Here is a 26,523-nt window from a genome sequence, read left to right as displayed (position 1 = left end):
TCCTCCGCCTTCCGACTCCGCACCGCTCCCTTCTCCGCAATTCCCGGCTCTCCTACCCCGGGGGCGCCTCTGGGTCGCCCCCACCTCTGCGCGGCCCTCCCCGCTCCCCTCCCCCTTCCCGGCCTCCCCTCCCCCGCCCGCCGCTCCCCGCCCCTCAGCTCGCCATTCTTCTCCTCGAGCCCCGCGCCCCGCCCGGCCCCAGCTTCCTAGCTTCCCGCTCCCTCGCACCCTCGCCCCCCACCAATCCCCGGCTCAGCCCTCGCTCCCCGCGGCCTCCCGCGCTCCCTGCCCGCGGCCTGACCTGCAATGGCGGCCGCCGATCGCGGCGCCGCGCGGCCAACGGGCGACAACCGAACCTCCCGCCGCCGTCGCCGCCGCCGCGAGCACTGCCTGCGCACTTCCGGCCTTGCGCCGCGAGCACTTCCGGGGCAGAACACGGGAGCGCGCGCACGTGGGGCCGGGGCGGAGAGAGGCGAGCTCCTCGAGTGGCGAGCCCTTCCACCGGTGAGTTGGGGAAGGGGCGTAGGGAGCGGGGATGAAATGGGGGTGTATCTAGCGAGTGCGGCCTGCTCTAGGTCGGCCCCCCAGGAAACTCGCCGATTCCCCTGTGCCGAGGCTGGATGGGGGCTACTCCAGAGATCCCGGGAGAGGGAAGGGGCGGCGGAGCCCTCGCTCGCCTCGGAAGCACGCATAGCCTCGCTGGGCCGAACGTGCCTTCTCTCCTGAAAGATGCTTCACCTTGAAGGGAGATGAGTAAGGGGCGAACCTGACCCGAGTGCGTCTGTTGGCGGCGGCGGAGCTGGGGATAGAGAAAGTAATTGACAGATGCCAGATCAGTTCTGTCGCCTCTTCCCGCTGAGAAGCTCTTGGTTCTTCCTGTCCATCAGCCCCGCCGTCACCACCGAAGTTGAGTCTGTGATTTGCAAGCAGCATGCAGTGGAGATGGAGATGTTTGCCAAAATGCAGTTTCCTTGACCTCCTCTCGCCCCAAAAGACTGGGATTCTGGAGCTATGGATTAGTACCCGGAATCCTGCCTTGTTAAAGATCGTTTTTGTTTAGGAGTTCTGCGGACCTGACTTTGAGAGACTCCTTTAGACTGTCAACATTTCTTGCTTTCTTAGAATGGTCGAGGTATTGATCCTCCGATCTTCACCACCCCCAACCCCAGAAATCTCACGCACCAAATACTAAGGAGACTTTAGTTCTGCCTCGAATACAATTCCTGGAGAAGGAAATGGCAACCCAGTCTTGTATTCTTGCCTGGAAAATCCCATGGATGGAGGAACCTGGTAGGCTACATACAGTCCATGGGGTCGCAAAGAGTTGGACAGGACTGAGCGACTTCACTTTCTTTTCGAATACAATTGGTCAGTTCCTTGTGGCTTCATTCAAGCACGCACTCCCGATTTTTAAAAAAGGAGGTTATGTTCAGTCTTTTGCTCTAAGATCAAGTTTTAGATTCTCACCTCTCTTCCTGGAGCACTTCCTTCTGGCAGTTGGCAGGTTTGCCAGGAGGCTGGGTGATGCTCTGTGTGTTGATCTTTAAATTTTTTTGTGTGGAAGAATCCTGAACTTCTAGAGACCATTTGATAGATTCTGTGTGGACCATGAAAGCATTTTTAGCTGAATATTTTAAAATGAACCTCAGTCAGACTTCCCAGGAGGTCCAGGGCTTAAGACTGGGAACTTCTAGTGAAGGGGGCAAGGGAGCTAAGATCCCACATCCTCCCCACCCCCAGTTCCTGCCTGGCCTTCTCTCCACCCCAAAAAAGGTGGAGGGAATAGAAACGAATTTCAGTGAGATACATTTGGAGTCTGCCACGTAGAACAGTGGTACTGTGCTGTGCTTAGTCAATCAGTCGTTTCTGACTCTTTGCGGCCCTATGGACTGTAGCCCGCCAGGCTCCTCTATCCATGGGGCTTCTCCAGGCAAGAATACTGGAGTGGGTTGCCATGCTCTCCTCCAGGGGATATTCCCAACTCAGAGATGGAACCCAGGTCTCCCTCATTGCAGGCTGATTCTTTACCATCTGAGCCACCAGGGAAGTCCAGAACAGTGGTAGTAATAAACAACAGATGTGACATACCGCTGTTTAACAGTGATTCTTTTCTCCCCTCCTAGGAATGGGTGAATTTAATGTCCATCGAGTGCGTTTCTTTAATTATGTTCCATCAGGGATCCGCTGTGTGGCTTACAATAACCAGTCAAACAGATTGGCTGTTTCACGAACAGATGGCACTGTGGAAATTTATAATTTGTCAGCAAACTACTTTCAGGAGAAAGTAAGTCATTTGGGAGCCTGATTTGGTGGTGTTGATGTTAATTTTTTCTCTTAAGTTCAGTTCTGCAAAATTTTCTATGTCTTTTTTGTATTCAGAGAGATAGAAGACAGTGACTCTCCCCTACTCTCCCTGTTGTTTAGAAACACAGAACAAATATACAATCTCTTGTCTGACTGATGAGCTTAGAACTTCAATCTATGTAATGTGGGTTAGAAAGATCCTACCTTAAAAAAAAAAAGAAAGATCCTACCTAGGAATTGTGGTGCTCACTGCTATTTGGAAACTGATGTTTACTAGATCTGTTGGGCACAGTGTTCTTGTTGTCAAGATCATTGCTTCCTATCAGTCTCTGCATCATTGTAACTTTAGTAAAGTGGCATTTCCTGCTGTGTTAGTACCCATTTCACTGTTAATTCAGAAAAAAATGATGAGACATTTTAATATCAAACTTTTTGGTGATGTGATAGCAAGAAGATGAATTCCTAAGTTATCTATTTGAGAGAAGGTAGATTTATATACCTAATGTTTGGAAGTAAAGAAGATTTTAAATTAGGTAAAATATCATTTGGGTGTACGCAAAGGGCTGTTACAGCATCATATTTTTCAAAGTCTCTGATTACAGATTTCAGGTGCAGCAAAATAATTCAGTTCACATTTATTGAGTGCCTTGCATGCCCTCAACACCATGATACGAATGAGTAGAAGGAAAAATCAGTGCAGTGTCTAGCAGCTTAGTACTTGGAGTTTAGGTACTCTGTAACTGTTTCTAAATGACTGTAAGCATTAGGCATTAAGATGAAAGTCAGAGGCCCTACCTTCAAGGAGTTCAAAATCCAGTGGGGGAAAGATGAGTATACAGTTTTGAAATAGTATAATGTTTTATGATAGACCTAAGCACGGGCATAGAATCTTAGTGGAGAGGTGCCTTCCTCTGATGAGGTGGGTTTAGGATTCCTGGAAAGGGATGACTTACCTGAGCTGACCCCTGAAACACTAACAGGAGTTAAGAAATCACTGATCACCAAAAATGAGTCACATTCTATAGCGTGAAAAACATGCTGTGATGCACACTTGTTGCATCATGTGATTTTTCTTGTTATTATCATTGCAACTATATAATTGTATATTTGTTTAATGTCTTCTTCGCTGTTGAACTTCAAATTTTATGAAAAAGGGATCTTGTCAGTGATATGGCTCTATTCCCAGCATTTAGGAAGTGCTTAATATGAAGACATCACTGAGTTAATATATGTTCGACTGGTCTTTACCTAGTACATCGTATTTTCCACTCCCGTTGGTTTTCTTTTTTCTTGAACAAGTAATTCAGTCTGGTCTTTCACTTTATTTCCTTGTTCCCTTCCTGGCTATTGAAGATTGATTAGGCTGATCACTCTCAGATCATGAAAACATTGTATCTGTGAGAGTGAAGAGTAGGGACTAGTAGTAAGGAGAGCTGTTTTCTATTCCTGTCATTGACTTTGGCAATTTGGGCAGATCACTTCATTTACAGATGCTTTTTTAAGTTCAGATAGGAAAAATTGTATCTGTTCGTTCCCTTTGGTAGCAGGAAGCTATAAGAATAAAATTCCTTGATTGTATGAATGCTTTTTGAGCAAGAAGAAAACACTTAGAAATCTGAGACTTGAATGAAAAGCTGGAGTGAGCTGCATTCATTTCTTTTATTTTCATTTTTTAGACAATGTTTATTGGTGAAATTGTCCCACAATAAGCAACATGTTTTCAAAGTATACATATTGATAATCTTTGACACTATACACCTTTGAAATCATCAACCAAGATCATTGCAATGACTTTTAAAAATCAGATAACATCAAATACAATTACTTGCAGACTTTATTGTCTGAAAACATTCTGCAGAACAAGTCCTAGAAAAAAAAACAAAACCAACCGTATAACTAAAATGTGAGCCTGAAAAAAAATGAAAATATCAGTATCATGATCTTCAGATAGTGTGAAACTCCACACTAAGTTATTTCTAGAGAGGTGTTTTAATTTTCCCCTTCTGCCTGTGACCATTCAGTGCTGGTAGCTGGTGAATTCACGGTGGGTTGAGAAGTTATGGTGTTTCTGTAGTTTTTCCCAGGTCATGAGTCTCGGGCCACAGAAGCTCTGTGCTGGGCGAAAGGACAGCGACTGTTCAGTGCTGGACTCAATGGAGAAATTATCGAGTATGATTTACAGGAATTGACCATCAAGTACGCTGTGGATGCCTTTGGAGGGCCCATCTGGAGCATGGCCGCCAGCCCCAGTGGCTCTCAACTTTTGGTCAGTACACAACTATTGGTAATCCAAACCGAGATTTCCTCTTGTGCCCATTTACACTTGCTTCCCTATGTTCATAGGAAGGTGAAGTTATATTATGGCCAGTCGCAATTCCAGTGTGAGCTGAATTCCAGCAACCAAGCAACCAATTGTACCTGAATTCCAGTAGGAGCTACACGATAAGGATTGTTATTGAAAATGTAAAAATCCCTTGTCCTTTTGCACCCTTTCTGCTTCTACTTTGGATCTTGTTTGTTCATTTATGACACCAGAGGTTTCAGTTTGGTTCAGCATCTCCCAAACTGTGTCCTTTGGAATTGGGAGATACAGACACTGTCTTTTGTTTTGCTGTGCTTTGTGTCCTATGATACATTTTGTTTCAGAATTACCAGGTATTAAATCCTTCTGTAGATTCACAACACACGTTAGTATATTAAGAGTTCTGATAGGTCTTTTTACAAGTCAACTTGTGGAACCATGTTTCTCAAAAATTTTTTGAGCATAGACAAGATTTCCCTCCTCGCGCATCCTTACCATTAGTTTTCTGTAATGAGTTTCTGATTTTTTTTTTTTTTGGTACTATTTTACAGTATCTTGACATATCTCCATGAAGGTGACACAGTTACTGGGTCTTTAATTTAGGCCGTTGTATCTAGCACAGACATGCTGTGAAATCCTATTTGTCCTCCATGTCCTGTGCAGGAATTAGGCCACTCATTGGCCTGCTTTCTGGTTGGGATATGAAGGCTGCCAGGAACCAAATTTCTTGATACCAGTACTTTTCCCCTTTAACAAACTGTTTTTCCTCTTTCAGAGCAAGTGTTGGCTTGAGGGAAGAAATGTGTGTATTTTAAATGAGTATATTTAGTTCTCTAAAATGCTTTCTCTGTTTTCCACCCCCTTTTCCATGATAGGTTGGCTGTGAAGATGGATCTGTGAAATTATTTCAGATCACCCCAGACAGAATCCAGTTTGAAAGAAATTTTGATCGTCAGAAAAGTAAGGGTTATTTGTCATCAGGGCAGTGAATAGTGTTAACAAGAAGTTGTTCTGTGCCACATGTGGCTCATTTCAGTCTGTAGGCAACATTTTTAAATGAACCTAGACCTTTTCGTGTCTTCAAACGGACAGACACATTTCCAAGAGTGCTTGCACTTGTTTTTCAGCTTTTTTGTTTTTTTCATTTGCTATATCACAGACATCTTCCTGTGTGAGTTGAGTTGTGCCCATGTGAGTGGCATTCCATTTTATGGTATTCCATAATTTATTTGACCAAACTCCTATTGATAGATATTATTATTTTTTATTACTCAAGCCAGTGCTGTAACGAACATTCTTTTCTTCACTTGGGCACTCCGGTGATATTTCTCTGTGGTGAAATTGCCAGTGCAGTTGCTGTGACAGATAACACACATTTAAATTTTGTTTGGTTACTGCCAGATCAACCTCAGAAGCTTGTGCGTTTATACTCCTATCAGCCGTTTATCCATCATTAAAAGCAAGCATCAAATACGTCATGTGGGTCCCAGGAAAAAGTTGTTCCTCACCTTCACAAAAATGCAGTAGATGAGCACTAAGTCTATAGAACACTAGCCCTGTAGATCGCTGTGGAAAGAGAACTCGGTTACCGTTGGCTGTATGTTTACGTGTATGTCACTTTCTCTTTGGTTGTAAAACTCCCTAGGTCGAATCCTGAGTCTCAGCTGGCATCCTGCTGGTACTCACGTTGCGGCTGGCTGCATAGACTATATTAGCGTGTTTGACGCCAAATCAGGTGACTGTTTTTCTCAGCTCATTTGGGATGTGGGTCTTATTTGTCAGATTCACATTTCTCTGTTTCCGAAAGCTTGTGACCTTGTGCTTTCACCAACCTTCTGAGATGTCACCATGAATTTTGTATCTTTCTTGGATTCCTACTGCTGCTTTTAGGAGAATCTTGATTCTTCAATGGAATACAGTATTTTTCATCATAAGAATTCACACTAAAATTTGCCTTTAACCAGTAAGCCACTTACTGTTAATAATCAGTAGAAACCTATTTATATATACCAGTTCTTCATAAAAGAAGGTGTCTGTCTTTGAGGAACCTAAGTTCTTGGTAATACAGTAACATACTTCCTCTGCTCTTGGCCTGGAGGATTGGCTGATGGATTCCTTCAGTGATGAGACTGACTTCAACCTGTTAGGTGGCCGTCTGTACTCCCCTCTAAGATGAGAGGATACACAGGGCAGGGATGTAGCCTTTTTCTCTGTACTGCTTAAGCAAGTTTTTTATTGTTATCAGTCATATGTGCGTATAGTCAAAGAATTCCTTAAGGCTTTTTACAAAAAAGCAGGACTCCCCCGGTATCCCCTCTCCTGCTCCTCAAAGGCGATAACCTGTAACTCTTAGCTGTTTCTTTTGGTATTTGTCTCTGTGCTATACATAGTATGCTTAAAATACTGTATTTTATTTTCTTCAGTTTTAGCCCATTGTTTATTGACTTCTGCTCTATTAACCTTCTTTTTTTGCCCTTTGCCACATGTACTCATATTTCTTCTTGATCCTCCCAGTACGGTTATATTGTAATTTTGTTCAGATTAGCAGTTGATTTTATTCTCAGACTACTTGCAGAGTAAATGTTTTTTCCTTTCCTGTATGCTTTTTTTTTTTATTTTATTTTTGATTGGAAAGTACCCTATATACTTACCGTTAATATTGTGTGTCTGTCTCTCTCTCTCCTGTGTGTGATTGATACATGTATCAGTAATTCATCTTTACATTCTTCTAGTTGTATAACGTAGGTTCAGCTACATCTGGTTTTCTTTGTTGTTTTGGTTGGGGTGGGGTGGGGTGCACTGCATGGTTTGCAGGATCTTAGTTCCCTGGGCAGGGATTGAACCTGGGCCCCTGCAGTGAAAGCACCAGACCGCCACTAACCACGGACCACTAGGTAATTCCCACTTCTGGTTTTCTTTCTACCACTTCTATCGCCTTGAAGGATTCTCTCCCAGAGCCTTCTGCCCTACCTCAGTCGAGTGAAGCCAGTTTCTGGGCCTGCTGCACAACTCTGAGATCTTGAATTCTGGTTTTTCAACCATTCTGGAAGTTCCCTTTGAGTCAGTTCTTTACATCAGGTGGCCAAAGTATTGGAGTTTCAGCTTCAGCATCAGTCCTTCCGATGAATATTCAGGACTGATTTCCTTTAGGATGGACTGGTTGGATCTCCCTGCAGTCCAAGGGACTCTCAAGAGTCTTCTCCAACACCACAGTTCAAAAGCATCAATTCTTCGGCGCTCAGCTTTCTTTTTAGTCCAACTCTCACATCCATACATGACTACTGGAAAAACTATAGCTTTGACTAGACAGATCTTTGTTGGCAAAGTAATGTCTCTGCTTTTTAATATGCTGTCTAGGTTGGTCATAACTTTTCTTCCAAGGAGTAGGCATCTTTTAATTTCATGGCTGCAATCAGCATCTGCAGTGATTTTGGAACCTAAGAAAAGAAAATCTGTCACTGTTTCCATTGTTTCCCCATTTATTTACCATGAAGTGATGGGAGCGGATACCATGATCTTAGTTTTCTAAATGTTGAATTTTAAGCCAATTTTTTCAGTCTCCTCTTACACTTTCATCAAGAGGCTCTTGAGTTCTTCACTTTCTGCCATAAGGGTGGTGTCATCTTCATACCTGAGGTTATTGATATTTCTCTTGGCAATCTTGATCCCAGCTTGTGCTTCATCTAGCTCAGCATTTTGCGTGATGTACTCTGCATATAAGTTAAATAAGCAGGGTGACAATATGCAGCCTTCTTTCCCGATTGGAACCAGTCTGTTGTTCCATGTCCAGTTCTAAGTGTTGCTTCTTGACCTGCATACAGATTTCTCAGGAGGCAAGTAAGCTGGTCTGGTATTCCCATCTCTTGAAGAATATTCCACGGTTTGTTGTGATCCACACAGTCAAAGGCTTTGGCATAGTCAATAAAGCAGAAGTAGATGTTTTTCTGGAATTCTCTTGCTTTTTCAATGACCCAGTGGATGTTGGCAATTTGATGTCTGGTTCCTCTGGCTCTTCTAAATCCAGCTTAAACATTTGGAAGTTCACGGTTCATGCACTGTTAAAGCCTGGCTTGGAGAATTTTGAGCATTACCTTGCTAGCGTGTGAGATGAGTGCAATTGTGCGGTAGTTTGAACATTCTTTGGCATTGCCCTTCTCTGGGATTGGAATGAAAACTGACCTTTTCCAGTCCTGTGGCTACTGCTGAGTTTTCCGAATTTGCTGGCATATTGAGTGCAGCACTTCCACAGCATCATCTTTTAGAATTTGAAATAGCTACACTGAAATTCCATCACTTCCACTAGCTTTGTTCATAGTGATGTTTCCGAAGGCCCACTTGACTTTACATGCCAGGATGTCTGGCTCTAGCTGAGTGATAACACCATCGTGGTTATCTGGGTCATGAAGATCTTTTTTGTATAGTTCTGTGATTCTTGCCACCTCCTCTTAATCTCTTCTGCTTCTGTTAGGTCCATACCACTTCTGTCCTTTATAGTGCCCATCTTTGCATGAAATGTTCTCTTGATAGCTCTAATTTTCTTGAAGAGATCTCTAGACTTTCCCATTCTCTTGTTTTCCTCTATTTCTTTGCAGTGATCACTGAGGAAAGCTTTCGCATCTCTCCTTGCTATTCTTTGGAACTCTGCATTCAGATGGATATATCTTTCTTTTTCTCCTTTGCCTTTAGCATCTCAGGTTTCTTAAACTTTTTTTCAACCAGTCCCTCCTTTTAACCCCACTTTCACCTCTATTTCCAGTGTGTCTGGAGTCACCAGTTGCTGGGTCTTCCGAGGATTCCATGGTAGAAATCAGGTGGTTTCTTGGCTCTTCCTACTGCTAATTTGGAACTTAGTTTCAGGTTCTACTAAGTCAGTTACTACTCTGTGTCTGCTTTCCAGTCCCCAAATTTTGACACTGTTGTCTTCTGTCCCATTCTTAGGGAGATTTGGAAAAGAACAGAGTAACATATGCATGCACAGCTGGCCATTTTTAAGTGAAGTCTCAAATGTCTCCTTTCCATCTCATCTCCTCACCACAAATTTCTTCTGTCAACGTGCCCCCGCCCCACCCTCCTTCTTTAGGTAACATTTTGGTGTTCCATACCTGAGTTCACCATAACCACTGTTTACAGGCTCTCTGTGGTCTGAGCTCAAGCAGCTGAACTTAACCAGATGCCAACACAGGCAGCTTTTCAAGACTAAGGAGAAAAGAGTGTTGTTCAAACGTGGGCTTTGCTTGTTTTACCAGGGAGCGCTATTGGTAAGATGCTGGTGGATAGGCAGTACATGGGCGTGTCTAAGCGGAAGTGCATCATCTGGGGTGTGGCCTTCCTGTCGGATGGCACTGTCATAAGCGTGGACTCTGCTGGGAAGGTGCAGATCTGGGACTCAGCTACCGGGACCCTCGTGAAGAACCATCTGGTCTCAAATGCTGATGTGCAGTCCATTGCTGTATCCGATGTGAGTATGGCCCCTATTGGAGCAGTTCCTGTATACCCTGGGCAGGGAGGGGAGAAGGCTGTGTCCGTGATATGCCGCCAACACTGTTCCCTAATTCTGAGTGTTGTAGTGGAGGAAGATGAGCTTAGGACAGTGTGTCTCAAAACCCACAGAATTTGCCTGAACTCTTATTCTCCAACAGTTAAGAGAATAGTCCCTAAAAGGTTAGTTAGCTGAGAGGTTTTCTTCAGACTCTCCTCATCCCTGGTTAACCCAGGGATTAAGCCACTTTTGACAGAGCAGGGTTTTTTAATGTAAAATTTGTATTTTATAAACATATAAGCTTTTACAATATAAACTGATACAAGGCTTTTTAAAATTCTTAATTGGAAGACAATTGCTTTACTCTGTTGTCTTGGTTTCTGCCATACAATGACATGAATCAGCCATAAGTATCCATATGTTCCCTCCCTTTTGAAACTCCCTTCCACCTCCCACCCCACCCCACCCCTCTAGATTGTCACAGATTTGAGCTCCCTGGGTTATATAGCAAACTTCCCACTAGCTGTTTTACATACGTATATGTTTCAGTGCCACTCTATTTGTCCCACCGTCCTCTTCCCCCCCCACCCTGTGTCTGCAAGTCTGTTCTCTCTGTCTGCATCTCTATTCCTGCCCTGCAAATAGGTTTATCAGTACCGTTTTTCTAAATTCCATATATATGCGTTTAGATTGCAGTGTTTGTTTTTCTGACTGACTTCACTCTGTGTTACAGGCTCTAGGTTCATTCACCGCACTAGAACCGACTCAAATTCATTCCTTTTTATGGCTGAGTAATATTCCTTGTATCTGTGTACCACAACTCCTTTATCCATTCATCTGTGGATGGACATCTAGGTTGCTTCCGTGTCCTGGCTGTTGTAAATAGTGCTGCGATGAACATTGGGGTACATGTGTTTTTTTAAAAATTACGATGTTCTTAGAGTATATGCCCAGTAGTATGATTGTTAGGTCATATGGTGGTTTTATTCCTAGTTTTCTAAAGGATCTCCATACTGTTCTCCATAGGGTCTGTGTCAATTTACATTCCCACTAACAGTGCAAGAGGGTTCCCTCTTCTCCACATCCTGTCCAGCATTTAATGTTTGTAGATTTTTTTAGTGATGGCCATTCTGACTACAATGCTTTTTTAAATGTAGAATTTATGTTTTCTCATTGGAAAACTTGGAGAAGGCAGTGGCACCCCACTCCAGTACTCTTGCCTGGAAAATCCCGTGACCTCGACATAAATTTTTGTCATATTACTCTTATTCATATATAAAATGGAAAGTGTGTGAAATAAAGCAGTGAGGGTATTCCTAGAACTTCTTCACGTTCCCAGTTGAACTCTGAATTACTTGGACTCAGTTCTCAGGGTCCATGGTTCCCACATGTGCCTCTCTGCCATCCACAGTGTTCATAGAAGATGCCCCACTGTGGTTACAAAGTTTTCTTTTAGGCTTTTGACAACTCTTCTACAAGTTTTGATATTCGTTCTTTATCTGAAGGTGTCACACATACAAAGGTTGACAGATATAAGATATTTTTATTTTGGAGATGTTAAAATGTGGGTAAGTGTGTGCCTGAGAATCAAGGGATTGTGGTACTTTTTTTTTTTTAACCGAAAAAAATGCAGTGATACAAATTCTAGTCCTCAGAAATGCTTATCACAAACTCTGGAACTGGGCAGACTTGCGTTTGAATCCCAGTTCTCCTACTTAATATAGCTCCATATCTTCCTTGGGCAGGTTGCTGCTTTCTACGCCTCAGTTTCTTCCTCTGTGAAAACAGGGATGTTCATAATACATGCCTCATAGCTGTCTGAGGAAAGATTAAATGGGTTGCATTTGTGAAGTGCTAGGTACAGTGTCTGGAACAGTGAGTGTGCTATTACCATTTTTACATCTCTTTTGAAACCAATCCTAATTTCAAGGCTTTTCTCCACACTCTTTTGCCAGAACAGATAGTTATTTGTAGGTTTCTTTTTAATGGTTTTTCATTGATTTAAGAGTGAATTTTGGCAAACATCCAGACCTTTGATCTTCTCGGAGGCCTTGTGTGTGTCCATAATCACATACACGCCTCTTCCAAGTTGGCTTTTCCCTTGCTTGGTTCCTGCTGCACTCCAAGAAAGCCTTTTAAAAAAAAAAATTGCTTTTTTCCGTTTAACTTTTGTTCTGGCTGCACTGCTTTTCGTTGCAGCGCGTGGGCTTTCTCTAGTTGTGGCGCGAGGGCTTCTGTGGGTCCAGCGAGCACGTCTTCGTGTGGAGCTTGGGCTCAGTAGTTGTGGTATTTGGGCTTCTCTAGTCATGGCCCTTGGACTTAGTTCCAGCACCAAGGATTGAACCCTGCACTGACAGGCAGATTCTTAACCCTGGACCACCAGGGAAGCCCCCACGAGAGCTTTTGTTTCCTTCTCAGCGCTTTTATGATTCGACCTCAAGGAAAGAGAATGTGGAGTGAGAAACTTGCCTTCCCAGTTCTTCTCTGTAGGTAGGACTTTGAGCAGGTGGCCGCTTGATCTGTTGAGTGAAAGTAGAGGCAAAGAGCGCGTGAGTTCCTAAGCAACTCTATTTTCCACTTTGCTGTGGGCTGATGACTTTCCAACTGTACCCTTAGAGGAGGTGAAGGAGAGGCCTGTGCCCAGAGCAAAGGCTTTGGCGGCAGAGAGCGTGTAGCTTTGTCAAGTCTGTCAACGGACAAGCAGGTAAACTCTTGAAGTTCCAGTTTCCTTATCAGGGTAGAGGCCTATTAAATGATGATTAGGCAGGGGAAAAGAAAGGTAAAATCATGATTCATACAAACATGGAATGACCGTATGTCCAAGATTTTCTGTAATGCATGAATTAATGAGGGAGCCAGTAAGATGTCACAAGCAGCTCAAAGGGAGAAGTCAGAGAACACAGGTATGTCAGGCCGTCAGGAAGGTGAAATGTTTTACGATTTTGTTGCAAACTCATTGTCCACAGGGCAGTCATCCACTGCCTTCTACCCAGCAGAATCCCTTTGCATCTCTATGCAAGAGAACCTTTTGCATCACTCTCAGCCTTTCACAGTTTGTAGAGTTGTGAAACCGCTCTTGAACAATCAAAGGGCTCCCTTGACGAGGACTTGCTATGCTCATTGCAGTCCTTTACAGTTGCTCCCAATGGGGCAAATGATACTTAGCGTTCAGGCTGTTGAAAGATTAGAGATGATATGACTTAAGTTCCTAGCACAGTGTGTAGTTGACAGCAACTCCATTCTTATGTGTTCAGACATCTCACTGTTCTTGACCAGTTCACCTACTCTTTACACTATTTGACTGGTTTAACTACTGATCCAGGTTCCTGATTTTTTTCTCACTACCCTATTAAGTATCCTGTTTTGTTTTTTTCTTACTCAGAATTATGTGCAAAAAAAAAAAGTTACAATGAAAATGATTTTAGAGAAATTTTAAAAAGTGGTTGTAGACACAGCAAGACCTTTTAAAACTTAACGGGAATCCCTGTGTTAAACATACTGACCAGAAAGAGCCTTAAACTGGGGAACCAGGGAACCTTCATCTTTGTGATATTGATCAGGCCACTTCCCTTCCTCAGCCTGCCCTTGCTTCTCTAAAAAGAACAGTGAATTTTAGGGTTTTCTGAACTTCTGTCTTCTGGCTGCCTCTTTTGAGGCCCTTCCTCTTTTGCCCAATATTATTGCTATTCTGTTGAGGTCCAGTTTGCATTATATGAAAGCATTATTAAATTTAAAGTACTTCGTATTAATTTTGTCAGTAGGGGGCGTGTTGTTACCTATTCATGGAATTGTTAGCTCCTGGAGGAAAAAAGACCCCTGCAACCTCCCGTCCCCAGTTCTGGGCGTTTTCCCCCATACTGGGCATTTTCACCCGTAAGCTTTCCAGGTAGAAAACCTTATTTTAACACTGGGCCTTGTTTTGCTCAAATGTACCTCCTTGATGATTTCCTTTCTCAGCAAGAAGACAGTTTCGTGGTGGGCACAGCCGAGGGGACAGTGTTCCATTTTCAGCTGGTCTCTGTGACTTCTAGCAGCAGCGAGAAGCAGTGGGTGCGGACGAAGCCATTTCAGCATCACACCCACGACGTGCGAGCCGTGGCTCACAGCCCCACCGCACTGATATCTGGAGGTGGGTTTTGCGCTCCGCTTGGCTGCTTCTTTACTCTGCCTATCTCCAGTTATGTTCATGCGGAGCTTTTTCTAATTCCTTTGCTTTTTCCCCTGTCCTTCTCACTGCAGGCACCGACACCCACTTAGTTATTCGTCCTCTGATGGAGAAGGTGGAGGTAAAGAATTACGATGCTGCTCTCCGAAAAATCACTTTTCCCCACGTGAGTATCATCCTCTAACCCCCACCGCCTTCTCACCTCCCCGTCCATCTGTCCCACAGACAGCACCACTCACTCTTAGGCGAATCTGTAGGTCTTCTATAGTTACCTGCCTTCTTCTTTCTTCCATATGTTTCTCAGACAAGTCTCTGGCAAAGATTTGTTCAGAAAGCAACTTATATTCATCGCTCCATGCTTAAACACCTTTGGTTGGCCCTCGTTGCCTTCATGACGACCTGCTTCCTTAGGGTGGCTCATGACACCGGTCTTGATGCGGACGAGAGAGCGCACCTCTGCTCTCACACCCTTGCAGCACCTGCACACCCACCCCCACCCAGGATGGCAGTTCTGAAGGACTCCTCCTTACTCCCCGCAATGCTCTCTTACCTTTGAGATGTTTCCTGAGCCACGTGTTTGCCTGGAACGTCCTGCCCCGCTTTCTTTCCTGAGTGATCTTTACCAGTGAACCTCGTCTGGGCTCCTGTCTGTACTGCCATGGGGTTAAACTAAATATCCTTTCTCCTTTTTTTCATCACATATTGTGCTTAGCCGTGTTAAAATTCTTTGCACCTTTAGTGTAATTGCCTGTTTAATTTTACATCAACCCTTTAAACTAAGCTTGAGAGCAGCTGCTAGGTTTTTCGTTTGTCCGTCTGGTTGCGCTGGATCCTTGTTGTGGCTCACGGGCCTCCCCGTTTCAGCACACAGGCTGCAGAGCGGGGTCTCAGTAGTTGCCCCCCTGGCATGTGGGATCTTAGTTCCTTGACCGGGGATTGAACCCACATCCCCTACATTGAAAAGTGGATTCTTAACCACTGGACCACCAGGGAAGTCCCAGTAGCTAGGTTTTTATTTGCCACTGTGACAGTGCCTGGTGTGTGGTAGTACTCAGGAAGTACTTGTCAAGTCAGTGGATTTCAACAGTAAAAGTGTTCTGAGGTGTTGCTGCACTAGATGACCCCAGCTTGTTTCTGTCTTTTTGATTCTTGGATGGGTACAGCGACGGCTCGTTTCCTGTGCAAAAAAGAAGCAGCTTCTCCTCTTCCAGTTTGCTCATCACTTGGAACTCTGGCGATTGGGATCCACAGTTGCAACAGGTAAACTGGGAGAAGGTTTTTTCGCAACAAGAAAACTGGGAGAGAGAAGCCAGAAATTGCAGTTGAAATTCTGCTTATGGAAAAACAGAAGTCGATTATTTTTCTGTCTGTTTGACATCCTTACGGTTTCCCATCCACACAGCAGAGGAGTTCCTCAGAGTGTTAAAATCATAAGCTGGACACCAAATCATCTTTGGAAAGTTTGCAGTTCTGTACAGTGCACCGCAGGGTATAGGGGAGGCCAGGGTAGTGGAATAGTTCACCCTGGCTGGACTGGGATCAGAACAGGCTGTTGAAAAATGACAGACTTGCATGTTGAGTTGTGACAGGCCTTCATGAAAAAGAAGGTCATGCAGATCTTACAGGGTGACAGCCTCATGGCCTTAGATATGACACACGTGTGTGGGTGCTGTTGTTTTATAATAGAGGCTTTGGCTTTAGGCTCCACAACGAGCAAAAGAAGTTGAAACTTCACTTCCACCCACCTGCATGCCTGGCTGTGGGGAGCAGCTTCAGAGAAGAGTGTGTGCCGTGGCCATATTCAGGGGCCCCACAGAGAGGCTACGAAAGTGCTCATTCTTCTTTTCATATACATACTCCCAGAAAACTCTGAGCTCACTCTGTCAGACATGTTTCTGATTTCCCAGTAGTAGAGATTCCATTCTACCCAGGAATGACTTTTTAAAAGAAAAACACATTTGTATAGCCTTCGTTTGGGAAGGAAAATATCAGAGATATTTCTTGTTCCAGGAAAGAATGGGGATACCCTTCCACTCTCTAAAAATGCAGATCATTTACTTCACCTCAAGACAAAGGTAAGGAAGTTGAACTGGGTGTTCAGACTCTGAAATCCAGAACATATTTCCCATTCTAAATTTGGGTGGGGGTCCTTAGCTGACATCCTAAACTGTAAAATCTAAAATTATTTAAATGAAGTACTATATCAACAGAATTGGGTTTCCTGTGATTATAAGTCAGGCATTCAGAATTTATTAGATGAATGAATATAAGAAGTTGATATTTCTTGTTTTGGTATTATTATGAAGATAATATGCATCTTCTTAAAAAATTCAAATAATGCAAAAAGAGTATGCAGTGAAAAATGAACCTCCTTCTAACCCCCAACCCCCCAGAGATGATGGCTGCCAATGGTTTCTTTTAGAAAAAATGTTCACCTGTGTGTATGTGTATATATCCTTTCTTTCAATACTAATGAGACTATGCCATACAAACAGCTTTGGTATCTTCCTTTTAAAACATCTTCAGTTGCACAAATACTTGTGAATTACAGTCTTCCTATAAAGAATTCAGACAACAGTGATAGTTCATATCTCTGTCCAGCTCTTTAATTCTGGTCACCCTTCCTGAAGTGATTGCTGTTAATTGATTAGCTATATATCCTCCCCGACCTTGTTCTGCGTATGAGAATATGTATGTGTGTGTACATACATACTTACATGTTTTTTTCCCTTTTTTGGCCATGCTGAGCAGCATGGGGTATCTTAGTACCCTGAGCAGGGATTAAACCTGTGCTTCCTGATTTGGGAGCATGGAGTCTTAACCACTGGATCCCCAGGGAAGTCCCCTTACCTACATTTAGATGTTCTTTGAGTTTTTGAATCCTAACAACTGTTAAACTTTTCCTGTGTTGTGCAAATTTTTTTTCACTTAATATTTCTTAGAGGTCTTTAAATCAGGTTGTCATTAACAAAACAGAAAACCAGCCCCCAAGTCACCAGGCTTCCAAAGCTCCCCTGCATTCAACGCCTGCCTGGTAAGGTTTTTAGAGTTAGGTTTAGTAGGAAGCTACCTATGAAGTATGCGAAGGGCTGTGATAAGCTGACATTATTCAGAGACCTCTGTTCTGGGAATCAAAGCTGCACCCCTCAGATGCTCCGCCTGTGAAATAATCATAGTGATGCACAGCACATGACTGTCGGGATTACGTGTAGGTATTTGTGGGTTCAAGGTAGCAGTAGCTTGAGGATCCATGTCACAGTGAACCTTGTATGAAGTTTTACATGACCGTTTGTCCTGCTTCCTCACTCTGCCAGGGTCCTGAGAACATTATCTGCAGCTCTATCTCCCCATGTGGTGGTTGGATAGCCTGTTCTACAGCTTCTCGGTTTTTTCTCTATCGACTGAATTACGAACATGACAACATAAGCCTGCAAAGGGTAAGTGATAACCCAGGGTCTAGTTGAATAAGAAGAAACCTTATAAGTGGGTGATTTTTGTGTGAAGTGGAAATTTTCTGGATGTGAATCCTTGTTCAGTGAGAAGACTATTACAGAATGGTCTCTTATTGCCAAATTTAAAATTACGTTTTTGGAGGAGTAGGTAAATGTCACAAAATGGCAGTAAAAGGTTAGGCTTTTGAGGAGATAACGGGGGGAGTGGAGGAGTTACAGTAGGCACGTCAGTGTTCCAGGCCCTTGGCCAGTGGGCCTCCTTGGAGATAGGAAGTACTCATGTGATGTGAGCTTGGCGCTGGTAATTTTTTATGGGCTTCGGATCTAACTTCTCTCCTTTTGACCTTTACCAATATTTCCCCCAAGGTTTCCAAAATGCCAGTGTTCCTTCGCTCTGCCCTCCAGATTTTGTTTTCTGAGGATTCAACAAAACTCTTTGTGGCATCAAATCAAAGGTCTCTTCATGTCATTCGGCTGCTGGAAGGAGGCTTCAAGCACCTGCATACTTTCCAGCCCCAGTCAGGTGAGAAGTTAGGACCTGACCTCGGGAGAGAGTTGCCGGTCTCCGATGTTTCTATTTTTCCACTTAAATCTCAATTGTTGGGGGTTCACTAATGCTCCTCTCAGCCCTGCAAAAACTACACACTCACTCATGTATCTGCGATTTAAAGCAGGAGGAGATACCTGGCAAGTGAAACCGCTTGATGAGATATGAAGTGTTGCTCACACCTACTCTTTTCTTGCTGGGTTTTTGATTCCTTATTTAGGGCCAGAGAAGTTTCATCATGCTTCTTGGAGTTTTGTTAGTAGAGCAAGAAGAAATTTAAAATCATTTGTGATCCTGATAACCACCATTATTATCTGTGTATATTTCTAGGAGGTGCTTGTACGTAGGTATTTTCTGGACATGTTAATTTTGGGTTTGTTAATTTTTTTTTTAAAGATGAACTTGTGCATACAGTTTCAGTACCTGAATGTTTTTGACTATGTTTCTGTATGTTTTGAGAACATCAGTGTGCGTGAATGTGTGACTATGGGTAGATAACTTTTAGTGAGTTGACTGTTAAGAACTTAGTACTTCCCATGGGTCTTTTTTCTTTTCTCCCTTATCCAGGATTGTAATGACTTCACCGTTATTTAGACTCCATCTGTATGGATAACCAGCTTTTAAGATTTTTTTTTTTTTAATGTGGACCATTTTCAAAGTCCCCTGAAATTTGCCACAGTATTGTCTCTGTTTTATGCTTTGCCTTTTCTGGCCACCAAGCATACGGGATCCTAGTTCCCTGACCAAGGATCAGACCCACACCCCCTGTATTGAAGGTGAAATCTCAACCACTGAACCACCAGGGAAGTCCCTGGAAAATCAACTTTTTAAAATCAACTTAAAGTCTCACTGCTCATAAGCTGCCCCAGAAGCAAACAGGAAAAGAAACATACAAATCAGGAGTCAGATGAAGTAAACTGACAGTATTTATTGAGTACCTGTATGTGGTTTTATTAGGAAACTTAGATTCTTTACCTTTAGCACTTTACCTTAGATTCTTTGCCTTTAGCACTCATTTAAAATTGTGGTCTGCATTATGCATGTGACTTTATTTTGTCCTCCGTTCTCATCTTCCTCTGATGGTCAGGCTGGTTTCTTCACAGCCCTCAAACCTCTGTTTTCCTGTCCTTGTCACTTGGCTCACAGTGTTAGCCACCCTTTTCTACCCACCTCACTTATCCTTTAGCATCCAGTTTATGTCTAGTTGTAAAACTTTTTCATTGTTTGGGGATGTTTTATAGGCAGCACTTACTTTGGCATATTGCATCACTGTCTGATTTTTATCCCACAAGAATCTTCATGTTGCCACATTGGTTTAAAATTCTCTTAATGCCAGAGATGGCTCATCTGTGCCCATGCTCCCTTAGTGCTAAATATGTAGCAGGCACTTGTAAGTTAAAGATCTGCCCCAGACCTATTGAATTTGCTGCTTGTAACTTTGATTAAAAACATCTGATAGGAAAGGACTTCAGAGGTATAGATTCTGGTGATAGCTCTTACTCTGCTTCACTCTCATAGTTGAGAGCTCAGCTCCTTCCCGAGCAGGCGCTGCTTTCCGGTCTCTCTCTCTCTGGCTCCTCTTTACATGAAGGATGGCTACTTAAATGACAGTAGTAGACAAATTAGCACCTAGAACTGATTTGTAAAACTGTCAAGAAATTGTGCTGTGTGTGACTGAAAACTGAGGCGGCTCTGGCCGTCATGCTCGGGGCGGGCGGGCGGGTGGGCTGTGGCGCTGAGTCCGGAGACTGAGCCGCTCTTGCGTCCTCGCAGGCCCCGTGCAGTCGGCGTGTTTGCTGGCGGTCAGTCCTGACGGCGCCTGGCTCGCTGCCTCGGGCGCCGCTGCCGGTGTCCTCGTGTACAGCGTGAGGCGGCTGAAGGTGAGCGTGGGCCTCGGTCACAGCGAGCAGGGGAAGTTCGCCCTGCACTTACAAGGCTCAGGGAAGACGGAGAGCACCTGGAAACTTACTGGCCTTTTTGTTTGTTTGTTTGTTTGTTTTAAACAAAAAATTTTTCCTGTTTTACTTGTTTGAAACCCCAAAGGTATAATCTTAAATTAAAAATCAGTCAATAGAAACAGTGAAGCCACTCGTGCTCAGAACTTTGAAGTTAAGGATTTATGAGTAATGAAAATCTACATCCAGGTTTTGTCTGTATTTTGAGGAGGAAAACTCTGATCTACAGAGGAATTGATGTAGATAGAAACAGTTTCCTTCAATAACTTGCCTTGTAATCTCAAGATATTTTCAAATTAAACAGAACTAGGAATGGCAGGAAAACATTTTTCACTAATTAGCAATGATATTGTCATCCCCAGATTGAATTACTAATGTTCCCTTACAGGTTGTCTTCTTCATCTGAAAGTCAGATAAGAAGTACCCTAAACGTAAGGGGGGTGGGGGTGGGGGTGGGGAGGAGAGGTTGAGATGTATGGAGAGAGTAGCATGGAAAGTTCCATTACCAAATGTAAAACGGGTAGCAGCGGGTAGCAGCGGGAATTTGCTCTGTGATTCAGGGAACTCAAGCAGAGGCCCTGTATCAGCCTAGAGGGCTGAGATGGCGGGGGAGACGGGAGGGAGGGGACATGTGTATACCTGTGGCTGATTCCTGTTGTTGTTTGACAGAAAACAGCAAAACTTTGTAAAGCACTTCTCCTTCAGTAAAAAAAGAAAATGCAAAAGAAGAAAAAGAATTACCCTAAACTTAATCTTCATTGCATTGTGGCAAGAGCATGTACTGCTCTTCGAGCCTTGCCTGGCATTTAAAAGTGTTCCTGTGTAACAGTGCGCATGCCTTGTGATGGACATATATGTCCATTAATGCCTAGGCATTCTTTTTTTTTAATTAATTTTTATTGGCATGTGGTTGCTGTACAGGCATTAATTTCTTTTAAGTTCAGTGTAGAGCTGTAGATCCCCTGTTCAATGATGTATTTATGAGCAGTTCATACCTGTGTAGAGACAGCAGGGAAGGCTTTACCTCCAAGTCCTCTGTGAACGCTGTCATTTTTCTTGGCAGTTAAACTTGCACTTTTAAAAAAAATGGAATTAAAGTTTATTATTTGGGAAAATACCTGATGTTTACAGGAACTTCCGTAGAATAGAACGTTTTGAGTTCCAAGGAACACTATTTTAAAACTACTGACCTAGACCATCCGGTCTTTCCTGTGGCATGGAATCCCATTTTAGAGTTTCCTGTGTCTTTGATTTGTCCCCAGCTTCACTGCACAGTACCTGCTTACAACTTCCCTGTGACTGCTCTGGGCATCGCACCCAATACCAACAACCTTGTCATTGCTCATTCTGACCAGCAGGTAAGAGATCCCAGTGCTTTCTAATTCCCTCCAAATGGATGGGAACTAAAAAGCTGAGATAATGACAATTTTGGAGGAGCTTTTCTTTGCAAATACCGAATGATATAAAAGTAGTTTCCTCTTGTGTGTAGTAAAGCTTTCACATAAAACAATTCCTTTTAAAATCACATAAAAAGCATAAAAAAGCATAAAATACTTAGGAATAAGCATCACCAAGGAAGTGAAAGACTTCTATGCTGAGAGCTATAAAACATTAATAGAGGAAATCAAAGATGATTCAGAGAAATAGAAAGATATCCCCTGCTCTTGGATGGGAAAAATTAATATTGTTAAAATGACCATACTACTGAAAGTAGTCTGTAGATTTAATGTGATTCTTATCAAATTACTTGCAACATTTTTCACAGGACCAGAACAAATAATCCTAAAGTTTATATGGAATTCATAAAAGACCCAGAATTGCTGAAGCAGTCCTGAGGAAAAAGAAAAAAAGTAGGAGGCATAACCCTTCTAGACTTCAGACATTACTACAAAGCCACAGTAATCAAAACAGTTTGGTAGTGACACAAAAACAGACATATGGATCAATGGAACAGACTAGAGAGCCCAGAAATAAACCCACTCACCAATGGGTTAGTTTATCTTCAACAAAGGAGACAAGAATACACAATGGACAAAATTAGTGCTTTATCTACCACTCTTTTCCATACCAAGTTGTAATGAGAATATAATTATAAGAGCTGTAGAATATCTGAGCTACAGAACACATTATGCATGAATTATCAATACTTATAAATCCTCACTGGTCAAATAGGCTTGATAATACCTGCCTCACTGAGCTATTATACAAAAGATTAAATGTGATCCAAGAAGCACTGTTTTTAAAAACCAAATTATTATAAATTTTATTAAGTTTATAAATATTATATACAGATATACATAGAACTTTATAAATTATCATAAAATTCAGAAACATTTTAAAAAGCTGAACCATCTCAGTGCAGGGCTCCAAGAAGCACGCTTGAGTAGATCACTAGGCAGATGATGCTGGCTACTTTGATTAGCAGTTTTTACACAAACATATCCATTACAGGAAGAAAATGGAATCTCTCATTTTAACTTCTTCTATTGTTAAAACTAGAGGGAAATTTTTTGTACCTGTTTAATTAGAGATTAATAGGGTTACTCACACACTGCAGTGAGGGTACCAGGAGACAGCACTTCATATATTGCATAAATTAGTATGACCCCCTTAGAGAGCATTTGGAGAAACATAAAAAAAAATTTTAATCCACATCATCTTTGATTCAGAAGTTCCAGCTCTAGAAGTTCTCGGCAGGTGTTTGCTTTCGGTTGTACAAAAAAGACACCGATACAGAGAGAATCATTACAGCCTCATGTGTAGTAGCCAAAGACTGGAAATACCTCAGTGCTCATTAAACAGATAGAAAAATCCTGCTACATCCAGGAAGTGAATAGATTATTATTATGTGTTCTTCAAAGGGAGCATAAGTGACGTGTGTGGATGTTGATAGGAGTCAGTCTCCATGATACAATGCTCAGTGAAAAATGCAACACGCAGAACATTGTGTACTCTATGCATAAAATATCTCTGAAAAGATGTAAATAAGCAACAGGCTACTTTTGTCTTGGGGAAAAGAGATATTAAAATTGCAGGGTGATTTTTCACTATATAAACTTTTCTGGGCTGTTTGAATTGTTTATTGTTCTTTAATTTACCTTAAATTGTTTTTATTTCAAAAAACAGTAGTTGAGACTTCCTTGATGGTCCAATGGTTAAGACTGTGTGTTTCTACTGCAGGGGTCATGGGTTTGATCCCCAGGTGGGGAACTAAGATCCCGCATGCTGTGAGGTGTGACCAAAAAAAAAAGAAAGTGAAAATGCGTATCCTGAATATGATCCAGGCAGGGTTTACATAGCTATTTTTCCGGTCAGGGCTGACCTTCTGGTTTTCTGGGTGCCAGCCTGCATCTCCTCTGTGTCACATCCTTTCTCAGGTATTTGAGTACAGCATCCCAGACAAGCAGTACACAGAATGGAGCCGGGCCGTCCAGAAGCAGGGGTTTCATCATCTTTGGCTCCAAAGGGACACTCCCATCACACACATCAGTTTTCATCCCAAGAGACCAATGCACATCCTTCTCCACGACACCTACATGTTCTGCCTCATCGACAAGTCATTGGTGAGTCCTTCACCACTGCCTCCTGTTCTCACTGGGTTCTGCTTTCCTTAGCAATCTTTGCTCTGAAAGCAAAGGAGGACCATTAGTTAGAGGAAGGAGAATCAGAGTAAAGGTTGCTGGTACCTTCTTTGGAGGGAAGGAGCTTTTTGTTTTGCAGATTTCCTCATTTTTCTTCCCAGTCTCCGGAGGCTCTGAGGGAAGGGGCAGGCCCTGGTGTGCTGGTTTTTGCTGATTTGACTATTTGCCTGCTCTGCCTCTGAGCACATAAAATTAAGTAGGAAAAAGATGAAGTCCATATTCAGAAAGTAGCCATAATCAGGCTCTCAGTCACTTCCTCTTTTGTACCCTGGGGTGACTGACATGATATCATTGAAGGATATACATACAGGCTAGGGTTTTGACCGCTTGTGCCCCCCCTGGGTTGAGTTTACTGACACGCTATCTGCCAGTTTGAGGAGCTGTTGTTAGCATCTCAAGAAAACTCCAGTTAGGAAAATTCCATCCTTCGTGGCGGTGGTTTAGGTGGGATGTGAACGTTTTTTCCTTCTCTGTTCCAGATTCCAGCCTCTGCCAGCTGCTCTTTTGATTCACCCTAAATTTCATGTCTTTCTCTGGGCAGGCACTTTCTTCCCAGCAGCCGTGTGAGCTGTGGCCGTGCCTGTAATGCAGTTTGGGCTTAGAGCACAGCCAGCACACAGTGTTTGGTGTATTGTGAAGGTGGGGTGGGAGCAGCACGGGGAAAGCAGCAGATGGCTCTAAAGGAGGTGTGCGTGATGTGTCACTGGCACTCATCTCGTGGGCCCCGCGTGCTCTGGGTGTGGGAAGCAGAGCTGGCTGACAAGTGGCTCCTGTGAGATGATGATACAGGAAGGGCCCCTCCCACTCAGCTGCGTCTTTATAACTCAACCCAGATCAGCCCAAGTTGTTTTGTTCTCCCAGTATTGGTGATAAGTCCGCCACTTCCTCATGAAGGGCAGAACTATTTCCCAAGGAAGTCAGAAGTGAAATAATTCCTCGCTTGGCCAGGGGTCGTCATCTCTCCCAGTGTCCGTGACATCAGTGGGGGTGGCTTGTGTCACTTGGCCAGCCCATTGTCTGTCTGGGAGAGAGTCTGGAAAGCAGAGCCCGCACAGGCTGCGCTCCTGCATGCCCGTTTGTTTCTGGCTCACAAAGTGTTACTAACGAGACTGGCCAGGAGCCCCAGGCCAGCCCTTGGATCTTGCTGGAATAGGGTACCGAGCTCTCTTTGCCACATATTCCCCCGGTTACACAGTAGAGCTGGTGTAAAGTAATTAGCCTCCAACTAATAAAAATAAATGGGAAAAAAAAATTAAAAGCAAAAAATAAATAAATAAAATAAAAACACAGTAGAGCTGGGGGTGTGGCTCCAGCTTTCTCCCTGAAGTAAGAAAAGTCAGGTTGGGGGCTTCCCTGGTGATCCAGGCTGTACTCCCAACACAGGGAATGTGAGTTCAGTCCCTGGTCAGGGAGCTAGGGTCCCACATGCCATGCAGCACAGTCAAAAATATTTTAATTTAAAAAAAGAAGAATCAGAGGTAATAAGTGTATAATATGATGTTTAGAAGATGGGGTTTTCCTGAAAAATCACTAGACTCCTTTGGTCTGTAGAGGCCCAATTTAAAAAATAATAATGATTAAACAATATATTTTTGTCTTTCTAGCCTCTTCCAAATGACAAAACCTTACTGTACAACCCACTGCCTCCCACAAACGAATCTGATGTCATCAGGAGGCGCACAGCTCATGCCTTTAAAATTTCTAAGAAATATAAGGTAATACGTCTTCCATCATATTCTGAGTGGTTGGTTCCCTGTGATATTATCAAAATATAGTAAGTCCCACAAGAGGAAGACAAGAGTGCCTTCATTGTACATGCCAGGAACCTGGTTTGGGGAAATAAGCTGCCTTTCTGAGGCTGTTTGTCCCTTAGGTTTGTAGCTAATTGTTCTTGCCTCAGTATATTAGAGTCAGGCACATCATACTTTACAAAAATGAAATACGTCGGTTGTGAGAAGTGATGGTGGAGCTTAGTTGGGTCTCTGTTTGGGTTAAAGCTGGGCTTTTAAATTTGATTTCCAGTGGAGAATAGTTCTTCCACAAGATAAGTTTCAAGCAAATGGAAGTCATTGAATTTATGATCCCCTTTCTGGGCTAGGCTTTCCATTGTGATAGAACAGGTATTCATTGAATCCTAGAACATTTTCTTGGGGGTATGCAGAATTTCTTAGGGGAGGAGGTGTTTTAAATTAAAGTAATTTGTAACTTGCCATTTGTCAGCTTAGGCTCCAGACATAAATTCCTAAGAAATTAGAAGCTCACAGACCTTCTTTACAGAGAAACATGAAGAATCCTGCTAAAATCTTAAATGACTGGATTCAGTTATAAAAGCTCCCAACCTTTGGAGTTCTAGGGCAGGAAGGCTCATCAGAGATTTACTCCCCTCCAGCTCACAGGAGGCTAGCCTTTTGGCCCTAGTAGTCAGTTGGGAACGAGCCCTGGAGTCTAACTCCTGGTGAGAACCTTACCATCTCTCTCCAGCCTCTGCTCTTTGTGGATCTCCTGGATGAAAAGACCCTGGTGGCGGTAGAACGGCCTTTGGATGACATCGTTGCTCAGCTCCCACCACCCATCAAAAAGAAGAAATTTGGAACCTAAAAAGGGCACCGTCTGTGTCCTTCCTTGAACTGTCTACCCTGTTTTCACAAATCATGATAATAAAACAAAGTTATTCTTTA

General features: G+C 43.0%; 2 protein-coding genes across 2 annotated transcripts in view; one reads left to right on the top strand and one right to left on the bottom strand.

The window, feature by feature from the left end:
* Positions 1-409, bottom strand: part of CHTF8 (chromosome transmission fidelity factor 8) — an 8,096-nt gene extending 7,687 nt beyond the window's left edge. The window contains exon 1 of the mRNA XM_020881134.2: positions 302-409. The gene's annotated coding sequence lies outside the window, so the exon portion shown is untranslated. The remainder of the gene's footprint in view (positions 1-301) is intronic.
* On the top strand, positions 406-26,523 carry UTP4 (UTP4 small subunit processome component). Its single transcript, XM_020881127.2, has 17 exons — positions 406-504; positions 2,124-2,284; positions 4,379-4,570; positions 5,482-5,566; positions 6,252-6,341; positions 9,853-10,064; positions 14,043-14,214; positions 14,325-14,416; positions 15,414-15,510; positions 16,261-16,325; positions 17,565-17,687; positions 18,069-18,225; positions 20,023-20,129; positions 21,467-21,562; positions 23,582-23,767; positions 25,450-25,560; positions 26,327-26,523. Exons 2-17 carry the CDS (start codon positions 2,126-2,128, stop codon positions 26,441-26,443), a joined length of 2,061 nt encoding a protein of 686 aa, XP_020736786.2. The 5' UTR covers positions 406-504; positions 2,124-2,125; the 3' UTR covers positions 26,444-26,523.

The sequence above is a fragment of the Odocoileus virginianus genome, chromosome 20 (assembly GCF_023699985.2).
Source record: "Odocoileus virginianus isolate 20LAN1187 ecotype Illinois chromosome 20, Ovbor_1.2, whole genome shotgun sequence".
Taxonomy (NCBI): domain Eukaryota; kingdom Metazoa; phylum Chordata; class Mammalia; order Artiodactyla; family Cervidae; genus Odocoileus; species Odocoileus virginianus.
The sequence above is the reverse complement of the archived record's forward strand: the minus strand, read 5'-3'. Positions and strand labels throughout refer to the sequence as shown.

Bases quoted from the DNA above. Each gene is read 5' to 3' on its own strand.
- UTP4 (XM_020881127.2), top strand. From the start codon at position 2,126: ATGGGTGAATTTAATGTCCATCGAGTGCGTTTCTTTAATTATGTTCCA. The intron at 5,567-6,251 runs GTAAGGGTTATT...AAAACTCCCTAG, and splicing joins AAATTTTGATCGTCAGAAAA to GTCGAATCCTGAGTCTCAGC. The intron at 16,326-17,564 runs GTAAGGAAGTTG...TCACTCTGCCAG, and splicing joins TACTTCACCTCAAGACAAAG to GGTCCTGAGAACATTATCTG.